The sequence below is a fragment of the Halichoerus grypus genome, chromosome 8, assembly GCF_964656455.1.
Source record: "Halichoerus grypus chromosome 8, mHalGry1.hap1.1, whole genome shotgun sequence".
NCBI lineage: Eukaryota > Metazoa > Chordata > Mammalia > Carnivora > Phocidae > Halichoerus > Halichoerus grypus.
The window spans coordinates 4,868,871-4,895,594 of NC_135719.1; the positions used below are offsets into that span (position 1 = coordinate 4,868,871).

General features: G+C 40.5%; 1 protein-coding gene across 3 annotated transcripts in view; it reads left to right on the top strand.

The window, feature by feature from the left end:
* The window catches only part of SEC11A (SEC11 homolog A, signal peptidase complex subunit), a 66,176-nt gene that overhangs the window by 25,270 nt on the left and 14,182 nt on the right, over nt 1–26,724 (top strand). Inside the window, exons 1-2 of one of the 3 annotated variants that reach the window (XM_036082911.2) lie at nt 1,690–2,078; nt 21,793–21,902. In XM_036082911.2, coding sequence (XP_035938804.1) covers nt 2,028–2,078; nt 21,793–21,902 — 161 coding nt within the window. In that variant the 5' untranslated portion in view covers nt 1,690–2,027. Of the gene's footprint in view, nt 1–1,689; nt 2,079–21,792; nt 21,903–26,724 lie in introns of those variants that run through there. The other 2 variants (XM_036082904.2, XM_036082929.2) reach the window with 2 other exon arrangements.

Sequence of the window (26,724 nt, forward strand, 5' to 3'; positions counted from 1 at the left end):
TACACATACACACATTCCAAATTCAACAAATATTTATTGGGTACCTAATATGCGCCAGGTTGTGTGTTCGCCACTGGGAATTTAGCAGTGAACAAGACAGCAATGTTTTGGGTTTTTTTTCTTTTTCTTTTTCATGACAGCTTTATTGTGATATAATTCATACACCAGGGGTGCCTGGGTGGCTCAGTTGGTTAAGCATCTGCCTTCGGCTCAAGTCATGATCCCAGAGTCCTGGGATCGAGTCCCACATTGGGCCCTCTGCTCAGCGGAGAGTCTGCTTCTCCCTCTCAGGCTCCATTTGCATTCTCCCTCTCTCTGTGTCAAATAAATAAAATCTTAAAAAAAAAAACAAAAAAACCTGTAACCAGTAGCAGTCACTCTCCATTTCTCTCAACCCTCCCAGCCCTAGGCAACCACTTCATTCTATCTCTACCAATTTGACTATCCTGGGCATTTTATATAAATGGAATCATACAGTATGTGACTTTTATGACTTTTTTCTTTTTTTACTAAGCCTAATGTTATCAAGGTCCAATCCGTGTTGCTGTATTTCTCTTTATTGACAATATTGCATTGTATGACTATACCACATTTTGTTTATCCATTCATCAGTTAATGCACATCTGGGTTATTTGTACATCTTGGTTTTTACAAATAATGCTGTCATGAATATTCCTGTACAAGTTTTTGTGTGGACATATGTTTTCAATTCTCTTGGATATATACCTGCGGTGGAATTGCGGGTTAATATGGTTAATATAATAACTCTGTATTTAACCTTTTGAGGAACTACCAGTCCATTTTCCAAAATGGCTGTCCCATCCAAGTACTAACCAGGCCGGACCCTGCTTAGCTTCCGAGATCAGACGAGATCGGGCGCGTTCAGGGTGGTATGGCCGTAGACTATCTCACATTCCCACCTGCAGCCTATGAAGCTTCCATCTTCCCCCAAACTTATTATCTATCTTTTTCATTATAGCCATCCTCCAAAATATTTTTCTTATTTTGGGATAATTTTCGATGAAAAGAATTGCAAAGATACTGCAAAAAGTTCCGGTAGATCCTTCACCCTAATATGAGATAACTAGTATTTTGAAAAAGATAGAAATTCTAGCAAGAGACCAGCGTTGGTCCTTCTCGTCGTAGGTGCATATTAGCAGCCTGAGCAAGTCAAGAAGGCAAAGGCTGTTCGGGGTACAGAGTCAGGGGCAGCGAGAAGAGGGTCACATCCAGGTGCCCAAGATAACAAAAGCAGGAGGCAGAGTTCAAGGAGAGGGCAGATCCTGTTAGCGGGGTCACGTTCGGGCGCAGCTGGGGACTTCCTGACACCCCGCACCCCTGGTGGTCACATCACACTGTAGCATTCTTTGGTCGTTCTCTCTTCCACCAAGAGCCTCTTAAAGTCCCGGGAGGTTCAGGCAGTGCTCCGAAGGCTCTCCTAGCCTCCACCTTTACCCATAAAGCACTTAACGAAACCACCTGAGCCGCCACTTCCCGTAGCGCGGGACACCAGCCCCAACTTGGCAAGGGCAAGGCTCGGCCACAAGTCCAGTGCCACACCCAGACCCGCCGACTGCAGCCGCCGGCCACTCAGGGGCCGCCGCGGCCCCCGGGACGCCCGAGACCGGCTCCCGATTGGCCGGGCGTGCGCGAGAGCCCGCCTTCCGGAGGTTGCAGGAGGGCCTCCGGCAGAAGCCGAGTAGCCGCCTCCGCGAGGGGCCGAGGCTTAAGTGCGGGGACAGGGCTCGCGTAGGTTCTCGGCAGGCGAGGTTCGGCGTGGGAGCGCCCTCCTGCAGCGAGACGAGGCCGGGAGGCCAGATTAGGAGAGTCGCGAGTCCCTTTGTGTGCTCTCGGCAGCGACGCGCTGGGCGGGGAGGGGGAAGGGAGCGCCGGTTCCCGCCCCGGAAGCGGAAGTGCGGGCGCCGCGGGGTCCTGTCCACTGAGAGCCCGGCCGGTGCGCCAGCCGTTCCGCCCGCTGGTCACTTCGCGCCTTCTCCGCTGCTCGTGTCCCCCTCGCCGGCCGCGCCATGCTGTCTCTAGATTTTTTGGACGATGTGCGGCGAATGAACAAGCGGCAGGTGAGGTTGGCCGCCCACTGTCTCCCGGGGCTCCCCGTCTCCGTTCGACGCCGCCCCTGCGGAGCCCGGCAGACCTCTGGCCCCCTGTGCGAGGGCCTGAGTGGGTCTGACGCCTGGATCATTCCTTGTCTTTGTGGAGCGTGTGGCCAGAGGTCGCTTTGTCCGCCCCCGGTGTTGAGCCCCTAGCTGCGTCGGGGCCTGCCAGGGGCGGAGCGGGGAGCCGGCTCTTGACGTTCCATTCCTCCTAACGAGGCAGGAGAGGAAATGGAAACCTCGGGGCGCTTTCTAAGTGGGAGTTGGGGTTGCTTAGCATTTGAGACTTGGGAAGGCGGCAAACTCGTGTTTCCTGGCAATCGCAGCGACTCCCGATCAATTCCGGCGACTAGGTTTAGCAGTTCAGCGCTACACTGGCTTCTGGGATGCTCGGGAAGGCGGGTGTAGGCCCCACAAAAAAAGCCCTTGTGCTGCTTTCAGCTCGTGGCAGCCCTTCTAGCACAGCTGGGCCCCAGCGGGCTGCCATGCCTTTCCCTGGACCACCTCTGACTTCAGAGTTGGAACGGTAGTAATACTTGCCCTTGAGTCCGCTTAGCAGGAAGGTGGCAGCCCTCAGAATCCTAGGGTTTACTGCCCAGTATTAGTGGCACAGGGATCTTGAAATTCAGATCTTCTGATTTTGTCCTTAAACCTTCCTTACTCCATCTTGAACTTCTAGACCATTTGCCAGATGGTACTGGAACACTGCTGTGATTATATAGTCATTAGAAAAGATTGCTCCTCTGCACGAAGTGTGTAGAGCCTACTTTGGCTTGCCTTGGACCTTTTTATAGTATTTCACTGTTAAGAATTTAACATGTCACTGTTGAAGATGTTTCTCTTGGACTTGTGTTTTACACTATTGCTAATTACTGTTTAGGGAAGCGGATATGCACCCTTCCCTTACTCCCCTTCAGACTTCACCTAGCTCAGTGTCACCTCTTAGACATGTTTCGTAATTCCTTCAGTTATAAGTAATCATTCTTTTCAAATGGCACGGAACGTTTGTGCCTTTATGGTAACACTTCTGATTCTCACTTGTGGTATAGTGTTCTCTTCATATCTGAATTTCTAGGAGCCACAGACATTTCTTTGAAGAAATCCGTACTTTGGGCCTACTATTCATTGTAACTTATGCTAGGTAAAATGGGAGAGATGCAAAGATAAATGAGAAAACTCTGCCTTCAAGGAGCATAAGTGTGTAGAAAATGACTAAGGCAAATAATAATTATTTTGAGCTCTTGCTATGTGTGAAGTGTTTTGTATATTGGTGAGGTAGGTAATATTACTCCCATAATACAGATGAAGAAAATGAGCAAACTCCTGGAGATTGTTAGGAGGGGATGGAAGGGATTGGATAGCACGGCCGTGGGGTGAGGGAAGGTCTTGAACTGAGGTTTTACCTGTACATGGTATCTGGGGAAAAGACTTGGCAGTGACTATAGATACTGAGAGCTAATCAGATGGAAAGAGGGAAACTAGTTTGGTTCTACTCTTCTAAAACTGCCATCATTTGCATAACTTTTCCATTTATGCCTAAATAACATCAAATGTCTGATTAAGTTGTTTGAGTTGTAATTCTTTTTCTTATCAGGTTCAAGGGGAAAACTTGAGTACAGTAAGCTTCATCCATTTAAAGTGTACCATTTGATAAGTTTCCACAGTTCTGTGCACCCATCTCGATCAAGATAACGGAACATTTCTGTCACCCACAAGAGCCCTTGTGCTCCTTTGTAGTTTCTCTCTCCTCTAGCACCTGGCAACCATGTATTTGCTTTTTGTCAGAGTAGATGACCTTGCATTTTATATACATAGAATCACAGAGTTTGTATTCGTTGGAGCTTTGAGTTTTAATTGATTCTTTAACACCTAACTGAAGACTTTTGTTTATTATATGTAATGCAATTTTTTTGGTGCAGTTTTTTTGGTAGGTCTCACAGTTTCCAGAAATAAAGTGTTTCACTGCCTTTACTGAATCCTATACGTTGTTGCCAAATTAAAGGCCCCTCCTACCCTCAAACCTTCAGTAGCTCCTCATTGCCTTGTAGGTAATGGCCCAAACCCTTAGAATGACATTTGCAGTAAGTCCCAGTCATTTTACAGGCTGCCATTTCTCACTGTTTCAGTCTTGTCCCAGTTTACTTTTCGTACCTATTTCATGTCACTGTCTCGATGAACACTGTTCTATTCAAACATATTCAAGCATACTCAGCTGTCTTTAGAACTCCTCTTGTATTCTTTCTGAGTCTTTATGGACTGCCCTAGGATATTAGGTGAGCTCTACGGTCCTTTAGCACTTATATACTATTTCATTTGTCTTCTCCCCTTTGGAGTGTGGCTCCTTTACTGGAGTATCAGGTCACTGTTTTCATGAGGCTTTTCTTAATCCACGGAGCCCTGATTGATCAAGTTTGCCTATTTCCGTGGTGCAAATACACCCAACATGGCTGATTTCACACTACTAACATGACGTCACTGAATGCAGAATTAGGAAGAAATGGGATAGCATGCAACTATAATTTCCACCTTAGAGATAAAATAGAAAAAATAACCTCAAGAATATAGATGATGAGAAAATGTAGTAAAATAGTCAGGAACTGATACATTTAGATTATTTATTAACTTTGTTTTTAATGTAATTTAATTGTACTAATTTTTAATAACACTGTGTTTAACAACCAGCTTGTAAAACTCCTGAAAATTTAGCAAATTGACTCGTTATAGGTTAGTTTTTGTTTGTTTTTATTTTTAAGATTTTATTTTTAAGTAATCTGTACAGCCAATGTGGGGCTCAAACTTCCAACTCCCAAGATCAAGAGTCACATGCTCTACCAACTGAACCAGCCAGGCACCCCTGGTAATAGGTTAGGCCTTTGATGCCCATGGAGGTGGCCTTTGTGTCCAGAAAAGCCTGTTTATAGAGTTATCTTTCATTTTAAAATACAGTGTTCAATTTGTAAAAGCTAAAATTTTAAAACTGAGTTCTTAAGCTTTTCAGAATCAGCTTACAAATCTTATCCTATTTAAAGGCCAGGAAATTAAAAAAAGAAAGAAAGAAAGAAAAAGAAAGTATAGGAAATTTTAACCATCAGTTTTAAGGGCCTTTGAATATTTGGGCCAATTTACAAACAAACATCTTAAGAATATTACAAATTTAAAAATTTCCTTTTTAAGAACACCCATTATTCAACAAACCACTGCATGCTTATATAATTTTTATATGTCTGGGGCTACTTAAGTTTTCTGAAATGTTTCAACACTGTATAAATAGTAAACTTTCTGGGGCGCCTGGGTGGTTCAGTCGTTAAGTGTCTGCCTTCGGCTCAGGTCATGATCCCAGGGTCCTGGGATCGAGCCCCGCATCGGGCTCCCTGTTCCGCGGGAAGCCTGCTTCTCCCTCTCCCACTCCCCCTGCTTGTGTTCCCTCTCTCGCTGTGTCTCTCTCTATCAAATAAATAGATAAAATCTTTAAAAAATAAAAATAAATAAATAGTAAACTTTCTGATTAAGATAATCTACAACAATTGATTATACATTTCAAATTGGAATTACAAACCTAACCTATTACTTTAATAGGGCAAATTCTCTTAAAATTTTATAAATACTTAAAATACTAAATATGCACAGAGTTTTTAACATTAAAATATTAACACTATACATAATTTCCTTTAAGCATTTCTGTACTTAATTTTAAATTTTCCTTGGGTTAAAAGATGTTTACCTGCTAAGAAAACGAATATGTCATGCCAAATAATTTTTAGGTTGCTTTCACATGTAATTTTTGGGATTGTCTTCTCTGCTTGCTGAGAATTCTTAATAACCAGAGGATATTGGCCAGAATGTGACTAGATTCATGTTTGAGCCCTGATGGGATTAATCCAACTTTCACAGAATTTGCTTATTAGCTCCTCCTTAGGCCTCTTATATTACTTGATTGAATTTTGCATTTCTTTGGATTTTAATTATCTGTATGTCTTCCTGCCTAAATCTAAAGACCTTAGAACTTAGCAGAATCCTTCTTTCTTTTTATATCTTCTTGTCCCATAGGATCACTCAACTCCTAATGGCTGTTGTAATGATATCTGATTGAATTCTAGATATCTTTGATAATTTTTTTTTAATAAATTGGCCCTCGTAAAGCAGACAGAAACCTAGGAGATTTTTCTTAGTCTTCAACCAAATATGAGTAATTGTGCAGCAAATAGGTATATACAGCACAGAGGACAGATCTATCCAGATTTTTGAAAACTAATAGTCTTGTTTAAGATCTGGAAAATGTTATTGACAGGGTGTCTGCATTCAGTAATTGTCAAGTTTCAGTGTAAAAATACTAACTTCAGTCTCAATAGACAAACAAAAATCACAAGTAAAATTACAAACTGTACTTACCATCCATGAGCATATTCTCAAGCATCCAGAAATTTTTTATCCCATGTAACTTTGAGCAAAATCTAGAATATAGCACCATAGTAAGGATTAAGGCGTTTATTTGCAATGGTTCCTAGATACTTCATATTTCTTAGTTTTGGGGGGGGTCTTTTTCATAATATTCTCTCCAAGGACACAAAGACAATCATGATAATTCATTCCCATGGCCAAATGGCACAAGCCTAGAACAATAAAGATGAGCTCTACTTAGAAATTGTGATTATAACTCTTTAAAGAGTTGTCTTTCCTGACTTCAAGGAATGAGGTGAGGTATGGTATCCAAACACAAGTTGTGCACAGAGACAGAAAGCTTTGTCTGAAAAACGTGGTTTATTGGTCAGAGTTTAGTCTGGGAAGCAGAACCACTATGACTATTATGGAATTAAGGATTTATTGTAGGAATTAGATCTTACAGAATTGTGGGAGAAGCTGGATAAGTAACAGGCTAAACCTGAGAGATGGAGAATCAGAGAAATGTCATTAACCAGCTCTTCCGAAGCACTGTTATGAGTGGACAAATCCAAGCTTGCCAGGACATCTGGGGCTAGATTCCATGTCTGGTTGATGGAGTGGGACCGCAGCAAAGGAGAGTAGATGAAGTCTGTGGACGGCTGTTGCCTCTGTATGGAGGCTCTGTTAGTCAGCCAGAAGAGCCAGGTAGTAGTCTCAACTTCCAGTTTAATGGAACCATTGTGTCCCCTAACGGAAGGATATTTCCTTCGGGAATGAAAACTTCTAAGCCAGCATCATCCAAAGTTGTGAAAATAGAAAGCAGAATTTTCACTAGCAGATTATTAGGGGTAATAGTGAGAAGGATCACTCCCATTTTCACCCTTTAATTCCATTTTCTTTTTTAATTTATTTTTTAAAAAGATATTTATTTATTTATTTATTTATTTATTTATTTATTTGACAGAGAGAGAGACAACGAGAGAGGGAACACAAGCAGTGGGAGAGGGAGAAGCAGGCTCCCCGCTGAGCAGGGAGCCCAATGCGGGGCTTGATCCCAGGACCCTGGGATCAGGACCTGAGCCGAAGGCAGACGCTTAACGACTGAGCCACCCAGGCGCCCCTAATTCCATTTTCTTTTAAAAGATTTTATTTGTCAGAGAGAGAGAGAGAGAGAACACAAGCAGGGGGAGTGGCAGGCAGAGGGAGAAGCAGGCTCCCCACTGAACAAGGAGCCCAATGTGGGACTCAATCCCAGGACTCCGAGATCATGACCTGAGCTGAAGGCAGACACTTAACTAACTGAGCCACCCAGGCATCCCAATCACCCTTTAATTCCAGACTAGTGAATTGTACCCATAGAAGAAATAATCCCATAGGTTCGTTGCTGATTCAGAGCATATACCATATACTGGAAGATCTTAGACATCCCAGCCCCACGAAGTGTTGCTGGTGCCTAGCTGGTGCTGTAACTGTTCTCAAAGGCCATCTGTATCACTCAGAAGATAGAAACCTTACCAGTAATTGAACAGGGAAAAGTTTGATATAAAAAACTGTTAACTAGTAAAAGTTGCTTAACTACTAAAAACGGGTAAAAGAGCACTCATAAGAGGTTCAGAAATAGCATATACAGAAAACAGCTGCTACCCTCTAGGATGAGGGAGTGGACAAGGAAAGAAATAAGAAAATACCTTTCTCCAAACCCTCTCCCAAGCCTGAGATTCAGACCTCTTTGGAGAGGGTGTGGCTCCACAGGAACATGCTATCTGCCATGGCAATGACATTTGCATGGCAGTGAGCTGGAGCTGGTCCATAGCAGTGGCCTGCTGGGAGGCTGAGAAACTTGCCAGAGATCGTGTGGGCAGGAGCCAGGCTGTGATGGTCACTGAAGTGAGCACTATCAGACCTGCACACAGATCACTCGCTACTGTGTGAAATAAAAACATGGAACTGACAGGAGAAGCCTTTTGATCACCTCGCTGTGGTCCTCCCATGCCTTTTATTAATAAAACTTCACATCATTGAGCCAGTTGGAAAAGAATTTGTTGAGATAACAAGGATAGATTTGGAGCTCAGAGACAATAAATTGATAACTAGCCTTCTGTTCCACTGTTCTTTCAGGCCTGCCACTTAAAGGTGATGGGAGACATAGTAAGACCAGTGAGTTCCATGACCCATATGCCCACTGCTGTGCTCTGTTTTCCATAAAATAAGTTTCCTGGTTACAGGCAGTGTTGTATGGAATACCACGATGAGGAAATAAGGCATTCCATAAGTTCACGGATGGTGGTTTTGACAAATACCAAGGACAAAGAAGACAGATCCATACCCAGAATATATTCTAGTAAGGAGAAATTGCTGCCCCTCCCATGACAGAAGTGAACCAGTATCAGGAATGGTGTCATTGTTGATTTTTTGTAGTTGGCAGACTAGGCACTCATCATTGGCTAGAAGCAAATTGGTTTTGGTGAGTGAAAATCCATGTTGCTAACCTTCAGCTTGGCTGCTGGAGACAGCCGCTTTGATCATCGGGCAAGACAGGAGTAGCTGGGCAGAGTGGAGACTGATATCCAGAGAATAGGGAATTTTATCTGCCCAAGTATTAAGATACTCCTCTGTGGAGGTCATTCTTTGGTGAACATTTATATGGGACCCGGGTATCTCCACACTCTAAATACCTACTTGGAGAGCTCATTCAACATATCTCTTCCCCAAACTTCTTGTCTCCGGCTGTTCAGTTATCTCCCTTCCAAGTCCCTGGCCGTCCAGCCAAACTGCTAGTCACTCTTGAATCAGTGTAAATCCACACCTGTGGCCATCTCTCATTCCAGGTAAAATGAACAACTGTTAATAGCACTCAAAGTTCTGTGCTTTGGAGGGTTTTCCCTTAATTACAGTCCCTTGTGGACAACCCTGAATGGGCATGTAATGCCACAGCTGTTTTCAGTTGGTGCTAGATGGTTCATGTAGAACCATCTAAAAACCAGGCCCAAAGTCTTCTTTAGTCAGCTGGTCGTAGGGAACTCCCCATGAGGCAAAAGGTATAAGATGAGAGAGATGAAGCAGTATAACATGAGCAGGAGCCATGAGTGTCTGAGTCTCTTGCTCATACAGTTTACTTATGTCTCTAGGACCTGCTCAAGCCCAGACTTGTATAGACCACTCCCACCTGATGGTGGAGTACTGTGTGAATGCCCAACTTTATGGCTTGGTGTCTGGCAGCATCCAGTTCAAGCCGTGAGGTTCAGGTCGCATGGTAACTTGGTGACCCACGGTCAAGTGTTCGGTCTCTACTAGAACTCAGTAACAAGGTAGAGGCTATGACTCAAGAGAATAGTTCAGAGCATAGCATAGCTTTGCCCCCGATCCAAAGGTCTGTGCTGTCATTTAACCTATAGAGAATGGCCAGAGGCTCCTTATCTGTCACAAATACTTCAGTCACCATGAGATCTGGGTCATATGGCCCAAGTGCTAGAATGGCTTTCATGGCAGCTTGGACCTGTTGGGGAGCCCTACTCAAAACTGGCTCAAAGTGGGTTTACTAGATAAGAGATTGGAGTAGTTCACCCAAATAAGGTATATGTTGCCTCCCAAATCCAAGGAGGCCCACTAGGCTTTAAGTTCTTAGTGGTAGCAGGAACCAGATGCAGTGATTTATCCTTTGTCTTAGAAGAGATATCATAGCAGGGACCAGTGGACCCCAAGAGTTTTCATTGGGAGGAGAGTTTCTGTGGGATTTATTTCCCGCACTCTGACCATATACATATTTTACCAAGGAGTCTAGGTCACGAGGTTCAACTGCCAAGTCCAGTCAGCGCAATATCCTTAATATAGTAAACAAGCTTACTCTGGAATGGAGGGCCAATCTAGGGTCCCCTTGACCAGATTATGATAGAAAGCTCTAGAGTTGGTGTAGCCCTCAAGTAGGCCCTGTTACCAAAAGCATACCTCATGGTCTTATTCATCTTGCTGCAGGGGTCCTCAGAGATAGGAAATTGTCACAAAAACATGGAATGAGCCTCTTTTAAGTTGGCATTGCTAGAAGCTGATGATTGTCTTACTAAGACAGGGTACCTAACCCCTGATTCTCATCATTCAGACTTATTAAGAATATGTCCTGAGGGCCAGGTGGCTCAGTAAGCTAAGTGCCCCAACTCTTGATCTCAGCTCAGGTCTTGATCTCAGGGTTGTGAATTTGGGCCCCATGTTGGGCTCCATGCTGGGCATGGAGCCTACTTTAAAAAAAAAAAAATTGTACCTTGTAGTTCTGATTATTGCTACATGTAGTAGCATTGTTAAGGGACTGTGATATACTGCATTATAAGCTAGTTTTGGTTATGAGCCTGGAATATCACTTGTAGCAAGCAGTAAGGTTGGAGAGGGCAGCAGGGGCCAAATCATGGAAGGCCTGTACACTGAGGAGTTGAGACTTTATAAGTAGTGAAAAAAAAATTGGAGCAGACAGTACAGTAATTTCATTCTCACCTTATAAAAATAATACATAGGCAGATGAGTTACATGGATGCAAGTCTAGAGGTAGAACTGTCAGATTATTTTAATGGTCTTGATGAGAGGAAACAAGACCTGATAAAGCAGTAGCCACAGGAGTAAAGCCGACGGACTGGATGTGAAAGATGTTGGGGAGGTGAAATCCAGAGGCCTTGGGCAGGTGATGGTACCAGTCGCTATGCTGCAGAGTGTGGAAGGAGGAAGAGATTTGAAGAAAAGGGTTGAGTTTAGCTTTGGACCTGCTGAATACAAGTGTCTGTAACACTGGGGTGATTTTCAGTAAGTAACTGAAGATACTTACCTAGGGGATATACGTGGTGTGATGTGAAGATAGAGACTTGGGTGTCATCAGCGTATATGTTGTAATTGAAGCCATGAAGAGACAAGATTTCATGCAGGATGGGAAGAGAAAAGGACAAAGATTGGGTCTTAGAACACCTGTATTGAGGGTCCAACATAACAAACCAGGGGATGAGTGAGTTATAAGAAAGTTAATCAAGTGCCAAATGCCTCAGAAAGACAAGTAAGGTAGTTGAAATAAGTTTGTGGGCTCACCCTTCCCCCCTTGTAATGAATAGTTTAAATAGATATTATGTTTACATTGTTCAAAAATTTAAAAAGTGAAAGTGACTTTTTCCTATAGCCTTGCCAGCATTGTGTGCTTTCAGACTTTTAGGTTTCTGCTGTTCTAGTAAGTGAAGAGTGGTACCTCAGGATAGTTTTACTTTGTATTTCCCTTATTCTGAGTTTGGTTGAGAGTATTTTCATATGATTTTGGAGTCATTTTTACTTCATTTTCCATGAACTAGCAGTTCGTAATCCTTTGCCTATTTTCCTTTTGGGGTGGTTATTTTCTTATTGATTTCTCAGAGCTGTTTATAGGAAAATTAGTCTTTTGTTTCTATATATGGTAAATATTTTCTCAGAGTAATCTGTGTTTTGACTAATAGTGTAATTCACCATGCATAGTTGTAGGATTTTTTTGGTTATTGTTTGCTTTTTTATTTTGTTTTGGTAGTCACATTTACTTATATTTTCTTCATAGCTTCTGGACTTCAGGTCAATTAAAAAGACTTCCTTTATTCTGAGGCCTTTCCCACCCTGTTTGCTTCTATTTTGTGTGTGTGTGTGTGTGTGTGTGTGTGTGTGTGTGTGTGCTTTAAAAAAAAAGCTTTATTGACATATAACTTATAAAATTCATCCATTTTAAGTGAATAGTTCATGTTTTTCAGTAAATTTATAGAGTTGTGCAACCATCACTACAATCCAGTTTTAAGACATTTCCATCATTCCAGAAAGATCCTTTGTGCACTTTTACAGTTGAGGCTGTTCCCGTTCCCAGCCCCGGGCATCTGCTAATCTGCTTTCTGTCTTTTAGAATTTGCCTTAGCTGGATAGTTTGTATAAATGGAATCATCCAAAATGTAATCTTTTGCAGCAGCCTGCTTTCATTTAGCATAATTTTTAAAAACTCTGATAAAATACACATAAAATGTATTGTCTCAACCATTTTTTAAAGTGTAGAGTTCGGTAGTGTCAGGTACATTAGTGTCAAGTACATTAACGTTGTACAGCCAATCTCCAGGACTCTTCATCTTGCAGAATTAAAGTTCTGTACCCATTAAAAGCTCCCCATTCTCCCTTCACCCCAGCCCCTTGGCAACCACCCTTCTCCTTTCCATCTCCGAATTTGACTTCTATTGATTTTTTTCTCTATTGTTTATATGTTTTCTACTTCATTGATTTATGATCTAAACTATATTTCCTTTTCCTGGTTGCTTTTGCTGTTTTTTCTAGTTTCTTAAAGTGGAATCGTGGGTTATTGATTTAAGATCTTTTCTAATATATGTATTTAAAGCTATAAATTTCCCTCCAAGCAGTGCTTTAGCTACATTTCATAAATTTTGATATGTTGTTTTTGTTTACACTCAGTTCTCAAAATATTTTGATTTCCCTTGTGATCTCTTTTTTGACCCATGGATTATCTAGAAAAATATTGTTTAATTTCTGAATATCTGTGGATTTTCCACATTTCTTTCCAGTGCTGATTTCTAATTTGATTCCATTGTGGTTGGAGACCATAGTTTGTATGATTACAATCTTTTAAAACTTGAGGCTCTTTTTTATATGACAACGGCCTGGTCTCTGGAGAATGCTTCATGTGTTTGAAAAGAATGTGTATTCTGCTGTGTTGAGTGGAGTGTTTTCTAGATGTTTAGTTTGTTGGTGGTATTCAGGTTTTCTATATCCTTGCTGATTTTTCTATTTTTGTTTTTTAAGATTTTATTTATTTGAGAGAGCATGAGCGAGAGAGTGCAAGCACACAAGCAAGGGGGCTGGGGCAGAGGGAGAGGGAGAAGCAGGCTATCCCTGAGCAGAGAGCCTGACATGGGGTTCTATCCCTGGGCTCGATTCTGGGACTCCAGGATCATGACCTGAGCCAAAGGCAGGTGCTTAACTGACTGAGCCACCCAGACGCCCCTCCTCTTATTTTCAGTGTTCATTTTGAGTGAGTTATGTTGGGTTTCATTTGCTTTTTCTAGTGTTTTAAGGAAGAAGCTTAAATTAGGAAGTTTACAAATATTTGGAAATTAAACAATTTCTAAATAACCCATGGGTCAAAGGAGAATCACAAGAGAAGTTACAAAATAATTTGAACTGAGTGTAAACAAAAATACAACATGTAATTTGAGACTTTTCTTTTTTTCTTAATATAGGCCTTACTGCTATAAAATTCCTTCTGTGTAGCATTTTAGGTGCATCCCACAGATTTTAATGTCTTTTCATTTTTATTCAGGTCAAAATACTTTCTTTTTTGAGTTCTTCTTTTACCATGGGTTATTTAGAAGCCTGTTATTTGATTTTTAAATATTGGGGGGGGGTGTTTCAGATATCTTTCTGTTACTGATTTCTGTTTTCATTCCATCGTGATTGGAGAATACTATTACTTGGCATAATTCAAATCCTTTTCTATTTATTAAGACTTATTTTGTGGTCCTGAATATGGTCTATCTTGGTAAACGTTCTATGTATACTTAAAAGGAATGTGTATCTACTGTTAGGCGAAATGTTCTGTAAATACCAATTAGGTGAAATTGTTTAGAAGTGTTCAAATTTTCTCTATCTTTAATGATTTTCTGTCTTGCTGTATCAATTATTGATAGAGAGGTTTGGAAATTTCTTTTTTTTAAAAGATTTTATTTATTTATTTGTCAGAGAGAGAGAGTGCACGCGCACACAAGGAGGGGGAGCAGCAGGCAGAGGGAGACAGGGAGGGAAAAACAGGCTCCCTGTTGAGCAAGGAGCCTGATGTGGGGCTCAATGCCAGGACCCTGGGATCATGACCTGAGCCGAAGGCAGATGCTTAACTGACAGCCACTCAGGTGTCCCGGGGTTTGGAAATTTCTAACCATAACTGTGGACTTGTATGTTTCTACTTGCAGTTCTGTCAGTATTTGCTTCCTGTGTTTTGAAGTTATTAGTTGCATAAATATTTAGGATTATGTCTTAATGGTGAACTCACCTCTTTATGAAATGACCCTCAGATTCTTGTAATATTATTTACTATAAAATCTGCTTTGTGTGGTATTTATTAACATAACCACTCCATCCGTCTGTCTTATCTTTAGTTTTCTTTTGATTAATATTAGCATGATGTGTTTTCCTGTCTTTTTACTTTTACAATATTTGTATCTATATTTAGAGTGCATTTCTTTTTTTTATTTTTTAAAGATTTTATTTATTTGACAGAGAGAGACACAGCGAGAGAGGGAACACAAGCAGGAGAAGTGGGAGAAGCAGGCTTCCCATGGAGCAGGGAGCCTGATGCGGGGCTCGATCCCAGGACTCTGGGATCATGACCTGAGCCAAAGGCAGACGCTTAACGACTGAGCCTCCCGGGCGCCCCTAGAGTGCATTTCTTGTAGGCAATGTATAATTGAGCTTTTTTTTTTTCTAATCTAATTGGACAATACTTACCTTTTAAGTATAATATTTAGGTCATTTATTTATTTATTTATTAAAGATTTTATTTTTTTATTTGACAGAGACACAGCGAGAGAGGGAACACAAGCAGGGGGAGTGGGGGAGGGAGAAGCAGGCTTCCCTCCGAGTAGGGAGCCCGATGCAGGGCTTGATCTCTGGACCCGGGGATCACTACCTGAGCTGAAGGCGGACGCTCAATGACTGAGCCACCCAGGCGCCCCTAGGTCATTTATATTTTATGTGATTATTAATGTGTTTAAGAATCTCCCATCTTAATTTTTTTATTTCTCCCTTTTGTTTATTGTTCCCCATTCCTCTTGTTTTACCTATTTTGGATTAGTTGAATTTTTTTTTTAATGTTTCCATTTTATTTCTTTTGTTATATTGTTAGGTATACCTTATTTGTTTGCTTTAAGGTTTATCATGTGGTTTTTATTTTAAGATTTATTTATTCTAGAGAGAGAGAGAGAGCACGAAGGGGTTGGGCAGAGAGAGTCCCAAGCAGAGCCCCATGCAGGGCTCCATCTCATGACCCCGAGATCATGACCCACGCCAAAACCAAGAGTCGGATGGTTAACCGAGTGTGCCATCCAGGTGCCCCATCATGTATTTTTTTTTTTTTAACTTATCTTAGTCTATCTTCAACTTATGTTGAATGACTTCATGAATACCATGAGAGCATTACAGTCATATATTTCTATTTCCCCTCTTCTAGCCTTTGTGCTATTGTATATTTTACTTCTGTACATGTTGCCACAATACCTGATTGTTATTTTGCTTTATTTTTTTTAAGATTTATTTATTTATTTGAGAGAGAAAGCACACACAAGCTGGGGAGGGGCAGAAAGAGAGGGAAAGAGAATCCCAAACAGACTCTGTGCTGAGTGCAGAGCCCAAGCAGGGCTGGATCCACGACCCTGAGACCACGACCTGAGCCAAAACCAAGAGTTGGATGTCCAACCGACTGCTCCACCCGGGTGCCCCTATTTTTGCTTTAGTCAATTATCTTTTAAAAAAAAAATTTTTTTTTAAGATTTTATTTATTTGACACAGAGAGAGAGAGAGCACAAGCAGGGGGGAGCCGCAGGCAGAGGGAGAGGGAGAAGCAGACTCCCCGCTGAGCAGAGAGCCTGATGCAGGGCTTGATCCCAGAACCCTGAGGTCATGACCTGAGCTGAAGGCAACCGCTTTAACCAACTGAGCCACCCATGTGCCCCCCCAATTTTTTTTTAAAGATTTTATTTATTTGAGAGAGAGTGAGCAAGAGAGCACAAGCAGGGGAGAGGGGCAGAGGGAGAGGGAGAAGCAGGTTCCCTGCTGAGCAGGGAGCCCAATGCGGGGCTTGATCCTAGGACCCTGAGAGCGTGACCTGAGCCAAAGGCAGACGCTTAACGACTGAGCCACCCAGGCATCCCAAAAGATTTAACAGATTTTTTTAAATGAAACTTGTCTTACTGTTATTGATATTATTGTTTAGACTATTCAGGATTTTTTGTTTTGTTATTATCATTTAAGATCATCACTGGGACTATCAGTGACTTTATTGGGCCATAATAACGGCAGATATTCTGAACATGCTCCCTGCATGTTTTTCCAACACCATCAGTTTTACTTCTAGCTGCTGTCAAGGTATCTGCCTCTAATACCCCAGCTTCTAATCGCTTCCTCTTTTGTGAGTTAAGAAGCAGGAGAATTGTGGTTATGGATTGATGAATCTCCTAGTCTGAGGTCTTAAGATAAGAGTTGAAAACTTAGGCCAACTGCAATTTTGTAGCTCTGAGACACATTTTTGCTTCCATGGTCACTTCTGTCTTTGCTTGATTGCTGGAAGTGTGACTTCTATGAAAATAACCTATGTGTTGAACTTCAAATATCTCTTGCAAGAATAGGAAATATAATGGTGTATTTGATAACTATATAGTTATCAGTGCATAACTTCCAAATTATGGCTGTTAAATTTGTCAGCTTTTATTTTGCTGAATTTTCTCTTGTTACTTATTACTTACAGTGTATTTTATTTTTATTTTTACTTTTTTTATTTTTTTTTTTAGATTTTATTTATTCATTTGAGACACAGAGATAGAGAGAGAGAAACCATGAGCAGGGAGAGAGGCAGAGGGAGAGGGAGAAGCAGGCTCCTCGCTGAGCCAGGAGCCCGATGTGGGGCTCGATCCCAGGACCCTGGAATCATGACCTGAGCTGAAGGCAGACGCTTCACCAGCTGAGCCACCCAGGTGCCCCTACAGTGTATTTTAAATTGTCACAAAACTTGTAGGGGAGGGTTCTGCTTCCTAAAACTGCAAAAATAAAATAGCACACACAAATCCCTGTACCATACTTACCAAGAGCTCTGCTTTTTTTTTTTTTTAAGATTTTATTTAATTGAGAGAGAGAGAGAGCATGAGCAGGGGGAGGAGCAGAGGCGGAGGGAGAAGCAGGCTCCCCCCTGAGCAGGGAGCCTGACGTGGGGCTCGATCCCAGGACCCCAAGATCCTGACCTGAGCTGAAGGCAGACGATTAACCAACTGAGCCACCCAAGGCACTGCTTTGATTGGTTTTAATAACATTCTTTTCTAGTTTCACCTTGAGCATTGAAGAGCGTATTGTTCCAGTCACTTCTTAGAAACAATAAGAGAGCTATTCACTTCTGTGGTTGTTCTCCTACATATGTCACAATGTCTTATTAATAGTTAGCATGATGTTGCCAAATGGTATGAGGTTAGGTAGCTGCCACCTTATTTCTGCTAATACCAGAAGGAGACAGCCCTTTTTGTATCATGTATATTCATAAGTATTCAGATGTAGTGGTAAAGAAAGGAGGAGCTAGGGAGGCAATGTGTTTGTCTTTTGAATAAAGACTGTTGGTAGGAAAAAGGGGAGAAAAGAAAGGGAGAAGAATATGACATTTTTCAGACTTTTGCTCAGATAGAGTATTTGTTTCAGCAAATAGCGTGCTTCTGTGTAGGTTTGGGCTCACAGACTGACTTCGCAGTATGCAAGTAGGCACATTTTAAGGAACATACCGGTTGTACATAGTGAGGGACTTTTAACCTCTTTCTCACTAATAAGAATGATGGGGGTGATTTTAGTGATTAGATAAATTTCACAACAATGACTCTGTAGTGAAAGGTAGTATTACAAGTCTGAGGGAAAAGAGAAGGCTAATTATGGGTAGAATAGTGGCCTCCTTGCAGGGACCTAGAAAGTTGTAATTTTTGTCTTTCGCTTTTCTTTTAAAGAATAGTTATTAGATATCCCACACCTGTTCTGACAATGCTACGTCAGTACCTTTCTGAAAATGGAAAGATTTTCATCAACGAAACAGACCTGAACTGATTGACATGTAGCTGTTTTTAGATTTAATTATTTCAGTGTGAATTTTTAAAGTTTTGCTGCAGAAATATGAACATGCTTGATTATGGGATATTGCCATAGACTGTGCTAGGGGTGTTATGTAAATGTGTGTACTTGCAAGGGTTACCTTTTCAAAATCTGGCCAATTTTTAAATATGAAACCTATCTGACCCCCAGGTAAGGAATCATGGAGCTATATTTTATATTTGGTAGCTTATGTGGAATCTCACGGCCCTTCCCTCAGAGGTTCAGGATTGGGGTGCAGTACTGTAGGTAACTTTTCAGGATCGAAAGCTTGGAAAGTAGCGCCTTCAGCTGAATTCCTGTCTGCTTATCCACTGGTTGACCAGAATTACTTCTTAGAAATTAGTTTTCCTACTTTTGACCTCTCCCACTCCACTTCCTCAATTCTGTTTTCTGAGTAACAGGACCATTTTTTTTATCTTTTAAAAAGCTACCATCTTGGGGTGCCTGGGTGGCTCAGTTGGTTAAATGACTGCCTTAGGCTCAGGTCATGATCCTGGAGTCCCGGGATCGAGTCCCACATCAGGCTCCCTGCTCAGCAGGGAGTCTGCTTCTCCCTCTGACCCTCTGCCCTTTCATGCTCTCTGTCTCTCAGTCTCTCTCAAATAAATAAATAAAATCTTAAAAAAAAAAAACTACCATCTTGAAGAGGTAGAATTTAGGAGACGTGAGTTCTAATAGTTACTGCTCTGCCTGCCAATAGCTGTGCAGCTATGAGCATATCACTTAGCCTTTCTGTGCCTCAGTTTCCTCACCTGTAAATGGAAGGAAATGTCCCCAGAGGAATGTCAAACTAGGTATCAGATTATACCCGTATGCTCATACTACTCCATTACTCAAAGAATAGGAAATATTTGTGTCTGTTAGAAAATGTTCATTATTTTCGTCCTTTGAGGGCGACATTGATTATATCGAATAGAGTGTGTCATACTTCATTGGAGTGCCAGAAAAATAATATTCTGGCCATTAACATGGACTTAAGAAAATAAACTTAAAAAAAACGTGAAGCGTATGTACCGGAAAGTATTTTGGTTTCACCTCAACTGCTGATTCCTCTTTCAGAGACAGCCACTGTCCCCAGTTTCTTGTGTATCCTTCCAGAGCTAAAATTCTTACCATAATAGGTAGTTAATGGATGATGTTCCAAATTTATAAAAATAGGAGTGACAATTAGTTTTTAGAAGGATGAGGGTAAAAAGCACAAGAAATAGCTAAAAGAGACAAAAATGATTGCTGGGCGGCCTCCCATGACCAGGATAATTGCTGGTTTTTGAATTATATTTCGATAGAAATAAAAATGATTTGTAAAAGTAGAAAATACAGATAAACAAAATGACACAAAATTGGCTAGTATTGTAGCCCCAGATGTAACCACTCACATATTTATGTTCTTCCAGTTTTTTCTATACCTTTGTTTCAAGAAAAATTAAAAGACCCAACCTCCCCCCCCACCCCGCCCCCCGCCAGAAGGGGCAGTTATGCGAGGTGGTGGATATGTTAATGAACTCCATGGGGGAACCCTTTCACAGGGTATACATATATCAGATCCTCATGTCATATACTTTTTTTTTCTTTAAAGATCCACTTATTTATTTGAGAGAGGAGAGGGGTGGGGAGGGGCAAAGGGAGAGGAAGAGAGAGAATCCCAAGCAGGCTCCACTCCCAGCACAGAGCCTGGCGTGGGGCTCAATCCCAGGACCCTGAGATCGTGATCTGAGCCGAAATCAAGAGTTAAGACAGTTAACCAACTGAGCCACCCAGGCACCCCCTCATGTTATACACTTTAAATATCTTACACTTTGGGGGCACCTGACTAGCTTAGTTGGTAGAACATGCAACTCTTGATCTCAGGGTTTTGAGTTCAATCTTACATTTTTATTTGTCAATTATATATCAGTAAAACTGAAAAAAATTGAAAGAATAGTATACAAACACCTGTAAGCTACCACATAGATTCAACAGTTGTTAACATTTTGCCATATTTGCTCTCTGTGTACTTATGTGTGCATATAATTTTTTTTTCTGAATCATTTGATATGGGTTGCAGATACGACAGTTCACCCCTAACGACTACAATTGGCTAACTACTACTAGCATGCAGTATCTAACATAACCATAGTACTGTTATCACACCTAAGAAAATTAACACTAATTTCCTACTATCATTTCATATTTGAGTTTCCAATTGACCCCAAAACATCTTCTTTTTTTTTTTTTAAGTAATTTCTATGCCCAGTGTGGGGCTCGAACTCGTGACCCCGAGATCAACAGTTGCAAGCTGCTCTACTAACTAAGCCAGCCAGGCACCCCCCAAAATGTCTTTTATAGTTGGGATTTTTTTCTTATATATATTTTGTTCTTTTGAACCAAGATCCAATCAAAGTTTATACATTACATTTGGTTATGTCTCTGTAGTCCTTTTGGATCTAGAACAGTCTCCCACCTTTATTTTCATGACATTGAATTTTTGAAGACTAGAACAGTTGTCTTGCAGAATGTCCACATGCACATTTATTTTTTAAAATAACAAAAATGAGTCAATCATCCTCTTTTTTTTTTTTTTCTTTCCAAGATTTTATTTATTTATTTGGCAGAGACACAGCGAGAGAGGGAACACAAGCAGGGGGAGCGGGAGAGGGAGAAGCAGGCTTCCTGCAGAGCAAGGAGCCTGATGCGGGGCTTGATCCCAGGACCCTGGGATCATGACCTGAGCTGAAGGCAGACGCTCAACGACTGAGCCACCCAGGCGTCCCAGTCAATCATCCTCTTATCCGCCTTAGTTCAACACAATTAGCTCACATTATTTCTCTCACTTGAAATGCCTTTCTGGTATCATATCTGCTTATTGCAGTAGAATCTTACAATTTGTCGAGTAGTAAGACAGAAAAGGCTGGCTTTCAAGTCCTAATGATGTGACTAACAAGCTATATGACTTTCGCACAGTCATTTCCTCTGAGACTAAGTTTCCTCAACTGTAAGATGAGGGAGGGGGTTAAATGCCGCGAATAGCCCATTGTTCTCAAGGGATAAACGTTGTAGAACAGTTAGTCCTAGAGGAATTGAGAAGCAGTGGTGTGTATCACGGATGTGATTGAACTTAAGGTGAATTGTGGTGAAGCCTAAATGAAATAACGTCTGTGAAAAGTTTTGAACATAAGTTATTATGTAAGGGTAGCGCGCTGAGTGACCAAACAGGAGAAGGGTCATTGGGGGCTAGGAGGCTGTGCTGGGATGCTGATGGCATAATTATTACACTACTTTAAAGAATGTCTCAGAACTTCAGCTGTCCTAATAGTACTACCTGAAACGGTTTTGTTGTTTGGTGTTTTGTTTTGTTTTTTTTTTTTTGAAACTTTTAAATTGATACTACTCTCAGTTGCTTTCTTGAGTGGGGATAATTATGGATCTCATTTCTTCTCTTTTGTTCTTACAGCTGTATTACCAAGTCCTAAATTTTGGAATGATTGTCTCCTCGGCACTAATGATCTGGAAGGGGCTAATGGTCATAACTGGAAGTGAAAGTCCAATTGTAGTGGTGCTCAGGTAACAATTTTTCTTTTCCAGGCATAGAATTACATGGCATTACTTGAGAGATAAATTGAGAAATTAAGTAACTATTGTATTATTCCTCTAGAAACTATGCTTTCCCAGAAGAGGGCCTGAAAGAAAATCGGTTACTATTTTTCAACTGTGAGAAATGCGCAGCCTTGTTAGGCACTTAGAATTCAGACCCCAAAGGGCTCATGACTTTTCTACAAAACGTTTCTACAAAACGTTTACTATGTGAGTTTTATTTTTGGCACATCTTGTAAGAAAGTGTTTCAATGTACTGTATTTTCCTGAAATAATTCTGTCTTCTTACATTCTTCATTTTGATTCATCAGGGCTGCTATTTAGTTGTTAGTTTGCTAGATTAGGTATCATCTCCATGAATTAAGAGTTTTTCTGCAGCATGTTCTCAGTGTCAGTACAGAAGCATCACTAATTATTTCCATGTTTCCTGCTGACCTTTAAATATCACTTCTAAACAGACTTCAGAAATTTTGAAGATATTAATGCTGCCTCTTAAAGTGACAGTACTGAATCTTTGCCCCCCATACTTCCTTCTCTACCCTTGAACTCATACTCTAGTGATTTAAAAACCAAATTTAGTAACTAACTCCTTTTTGGAGAATTACCACTTGGTTTAATTGAATCATTATAGTTCTGTCTAATTTGGGGCTTAATTATATAAGCTATTTCAAATCTTTTCTGGAGATAACAGTGTATAAATATAAAATAAATCATCATCTAGAGTGTAGATAATAGTACATTACTCTTAACAAGATCAGTTTGATTCCTTCACTGTCATCTTGGGATATAAGTACTTCAGCAACAAGTGGTTCCAGCAGCAAGGCACTGGGTCTCCAGTGTCCTACTCTTACCTTACTCCTACTCTTACTCATACCTTTGTTCTGTGTTTATTAATGAACACATCCAACTGTAATTTTAGAGATCCAAAGGCATGTATGTATTTTATTAGCTGGGAAAGCATTTAATGTACTACTCTGGGAGTACAGAGATGTGGCCCCAAGTTCCCAGACAGTTTTAAATTCAGTGGAGAGCTTCAGTTTCAAACACTAACAGAAAGAGAAGTCACACTAATTGGCACCGTGGGGAAAAGGTGTAGAGAGCCCAGGGAGGCTTCTTTTAGAGATTCTTCTGGGATTATTTCAGATTGAGTTCCCTTCACTGGAGATGCTTAAGGACAATCTAATGACCTGTAAACTGGGGATGTTGGAGTGAACAGGGGATTCGACTGAGGACCTGTTCAACACTGTGGTCCTGGAAACAGTTCACTTCTGCTACGGCTGGAAAATCTAAAATATCAGTTGGGGCTTAAAAGTGGTGTTTGGACAAGTTATTTCGCAGGTAGGTTTATTTATAGACTAAGTTTTTCTGATTACTGATGTGGAATAAAGAAAGGAAATTAAAAGAGACCAGGTCCTAGTGGAAGAAAATCTGGTCAAGACTAGAAGGAGCAGTCATTAGACAAAGGTACTGGACATGATTGGGTGGCCAAGTAAAACCAGGTGGCCTGGGTTTCATGTAACTTCGAGGAATATAATTTATTACCTGGAACTAAATATGCCTCAGAGGATTCAGGTTAACTGAGAATCCACTTTTAGGACTTTTGTGAAGTCACTGGGGATAAAGACAAATAACTTTTTTTAAAAATATTTTTTAAATGCCAATATTTAACACATAATGCTATATTAGTTTCAGGTAAAGACAAGTACTTTCTTATTTATTTTTTTAACTGGAGTTTCAGCAAACATTCAAAACTTATTTTCCCCTTTATAGAGCTGAAGTCAGTTTAAAAATATTTAAGTGGTTTATATATAAATTCTTATAAAATTTACAATTGATGTATTAATTTTAAAAATTTAGGCAGTGGTAAAAAGTTTACTAATAATTTATTTAATGTTTAAAAAGTGTCCCCCAGTGTATTTCTTTAAAAGTTCTCTCACTGCCCACTGTTCTGTTTTTGTTTTTAAGATTTATTTGAGAGAGAGAGAGCGAGCATGCGCATGCAGGGTGGGGGAGGGGCAGAAGGAGAAGGAGAGAGAGAATCCGAAGCAGAAGGCTCCTTGCTGAGCACAGAGCCCAACACGGGGCTTGATCCCATGACCCTGAGATCATGACCTGAGCCTGAATCAAGAGTCAGATGCTTAGCCAACTGAGCCACCCAGGTGCCCCACTGCACACTGTTTTTAACCCCATCTGTATCTGAATTTTTAAATCTTTTTATTTCCATCCAGCTTTCTTCCCTGAAATCTAGACTCTTGTTTTCACCCTACACTGGACATCTCCATCTGAATGTTGACCGGGCACTTGAAATTCCATGTAATAAAAGTAAAATTCATCTCCTTTTCCCACATACCTATTCTTCTTCCTCCTGTTTCTGTGACTGTCACTGGCATCTGCTCTGTTGCCATGGTTAAAAATCCAGGAGTCATCTTCGATCACCCCTTTCTGTCCTATCCGATAGGCCATCAAATTTGTCATTTTCTCTTTCTCTTCTACTCTTTTATAGTTGTCTTCCATGCTGCTGTTCTATTACAGGCCCTCCTCATTTCCTGCCTGGGCTGTTGTAGTGACCTTTAAAAATATGCTTTTATAATCAGAAAAAGTATATTTTCAGTACATGAAATGTTGAAAACACAGAAAAAATCTAAATGGAATGAAGTCACCCATAGTTCTGGGATAGAATCACTATTAATATTTTAGTCTCTTTTTTCATGTATATTACTTCTTACGTGATTAAGTAATTCTGTATGTGCATCCTTTTCTTTGTGTCCCCTTATGATTCTCCTGTGTCCATCTTTTTAATAACACTTTTAATGATTGCCAAGAATTCAATTATAAATAATAGCCTGGACAGCTGGTCTCCAGTCAGTCTACCTTCTGATCTTTCCTAGTTTACTCATTAATTCAATAAATATTTAAATGTCCTCTACATATTCTGTACCTTCCGAAGTGATGTTTCTTAAATGTAAATGTGATTATGATACTCCCTGCTGAAAATTCTAGAGTGGCTTAGAGGCAGGTTAGCACAGTGAGAGTGGATTCTGTTGGACTCCCTGCTCAAATCTCACCTTTAACATTTTTTTGATTTATAACTTTACAACTTTCTAAGCCTCAATCTCCTTGTCTATAAAGTTAGGATAATAAGAGTATCTACATCATAGAGTTATTCTGAAGATTGTTTAAAAAAAAACTTAGAATGGCACTTTGTACACAGTAAGTGCTCAATAAAAATGAGTCATTAAACCGTAGCAGCTCAGCTTTTATCTGTTTTATTGATATAATTTTCTTTTTTTTTTTTTTAAAGATTTTATTTATTTATTTGACAGAGAGAGACACAGCGAGAGAGGGAACACAAGCAGGGGGAGTGGGAGAGGGAGAAGCAGACTCCCCGCTGAGCAGGGAGCCCGATGCGGGGCTCATTCCCAGGACCCTGGGATCATGACCTGAGCTGAAGGCAGATGCTTAACGACTGAGCCACCCAGGCGCCCTGATACAATTTTCAAGCAAGGTTTTATTTGAACAAAGGATGTCACTGATTTTAAAAACCAAAGTAAAAACTTGAAAACTACAGGTTTAGAATACTTTCTCTAATATTTTCACCAAACACGTGTCCTGTCTTCTGCCTGAACATCTTCTGAAAAAGGGAACTCCTTGCCCCTGAAGAACCTTAACAAAAGTTTTAAGAATAAACGTGTACTGAAAATCCGTGTCCCCAGTGGTTCCCTATATATTGCTATATATTGGAGTCACCTGGGGTCTTTTTTGCTGTATATTAGAGTCACTTGGGGTCTTTACAAAATACTGATGTCTGCCTCCCATCCCCAGGCATTCTGATTTAGATGGCTAGAGCTACAACCTAGACTCTGGGATTTTTTTTTTTTTAAGTTCCTCAGGTGATTCTAACAAGTTTGGGAACGACTGCCATTTTCCCCTATGTTGAGGTACCAGAGTCTTATACAGAAGTGTTTGGACTTTGTCATTATTCCTATATTGGATTTTAACCCTTATCTGTCTATTTTTCTTACTAAATCTATTATTAAAAACTGGAGCTTGAGTTTCAGAAAATAATACTGATGGGCTACTTCTTCATAGCAAGAAAAGTTTCATTAATTAGTGCAAATATCTTAGGATTTTTGAAAAACTTGGTATAGGGTAGAACAGGGGAGAAGGTGAGAAGACTCCAGAAGTTTATCCTCACTAATTACCATGGAATTGAAGCCTTTCCTCATTTCTGAAATTCTTAAACAAAAATCTCTGCATTTGTTGTTGATTTTCTTTCTTGTTTTTCTTTTTAAAATAAGTAAGTTGATAACAGAAGCATTATCTCTGTAGCTGACTATTCTTTGACTTTATGAGCTGTTTTTCCTTCCTAATGAATCAAAACTGTAAGGTCATCTTGGTCTCTATCTTCATAAATGGCAGAAGACGATCCAGTTCTCATTTGAATATTTGAATGTTTAGCGTTTTCAGATGAGGTGAGAATAAGGGCAGTGATTATAAAGTTCATTCTTTTATATTCCATTTGTCACTTGAAATTTTAAAAGGTTAAGGAATTAGTAACATTGCCCTTTTCAAGATTTAAGTTCCTTTGAATAGTAATGCTTGAAACGGATCTAGTCAGTTAAGGCTAATAACCAAAGAAACTTGTGTATAACGCATTAGTCTGTGGAAACCATATTTTGGGAACAACACACATCAATGCTGATACATTTGTTAAAGTATTGAGTATACTCCAGGGGTGATATTTGTGATTGTTTTGTTGAATATGTAATTTTGAAAGTAAATTTAATCTCAC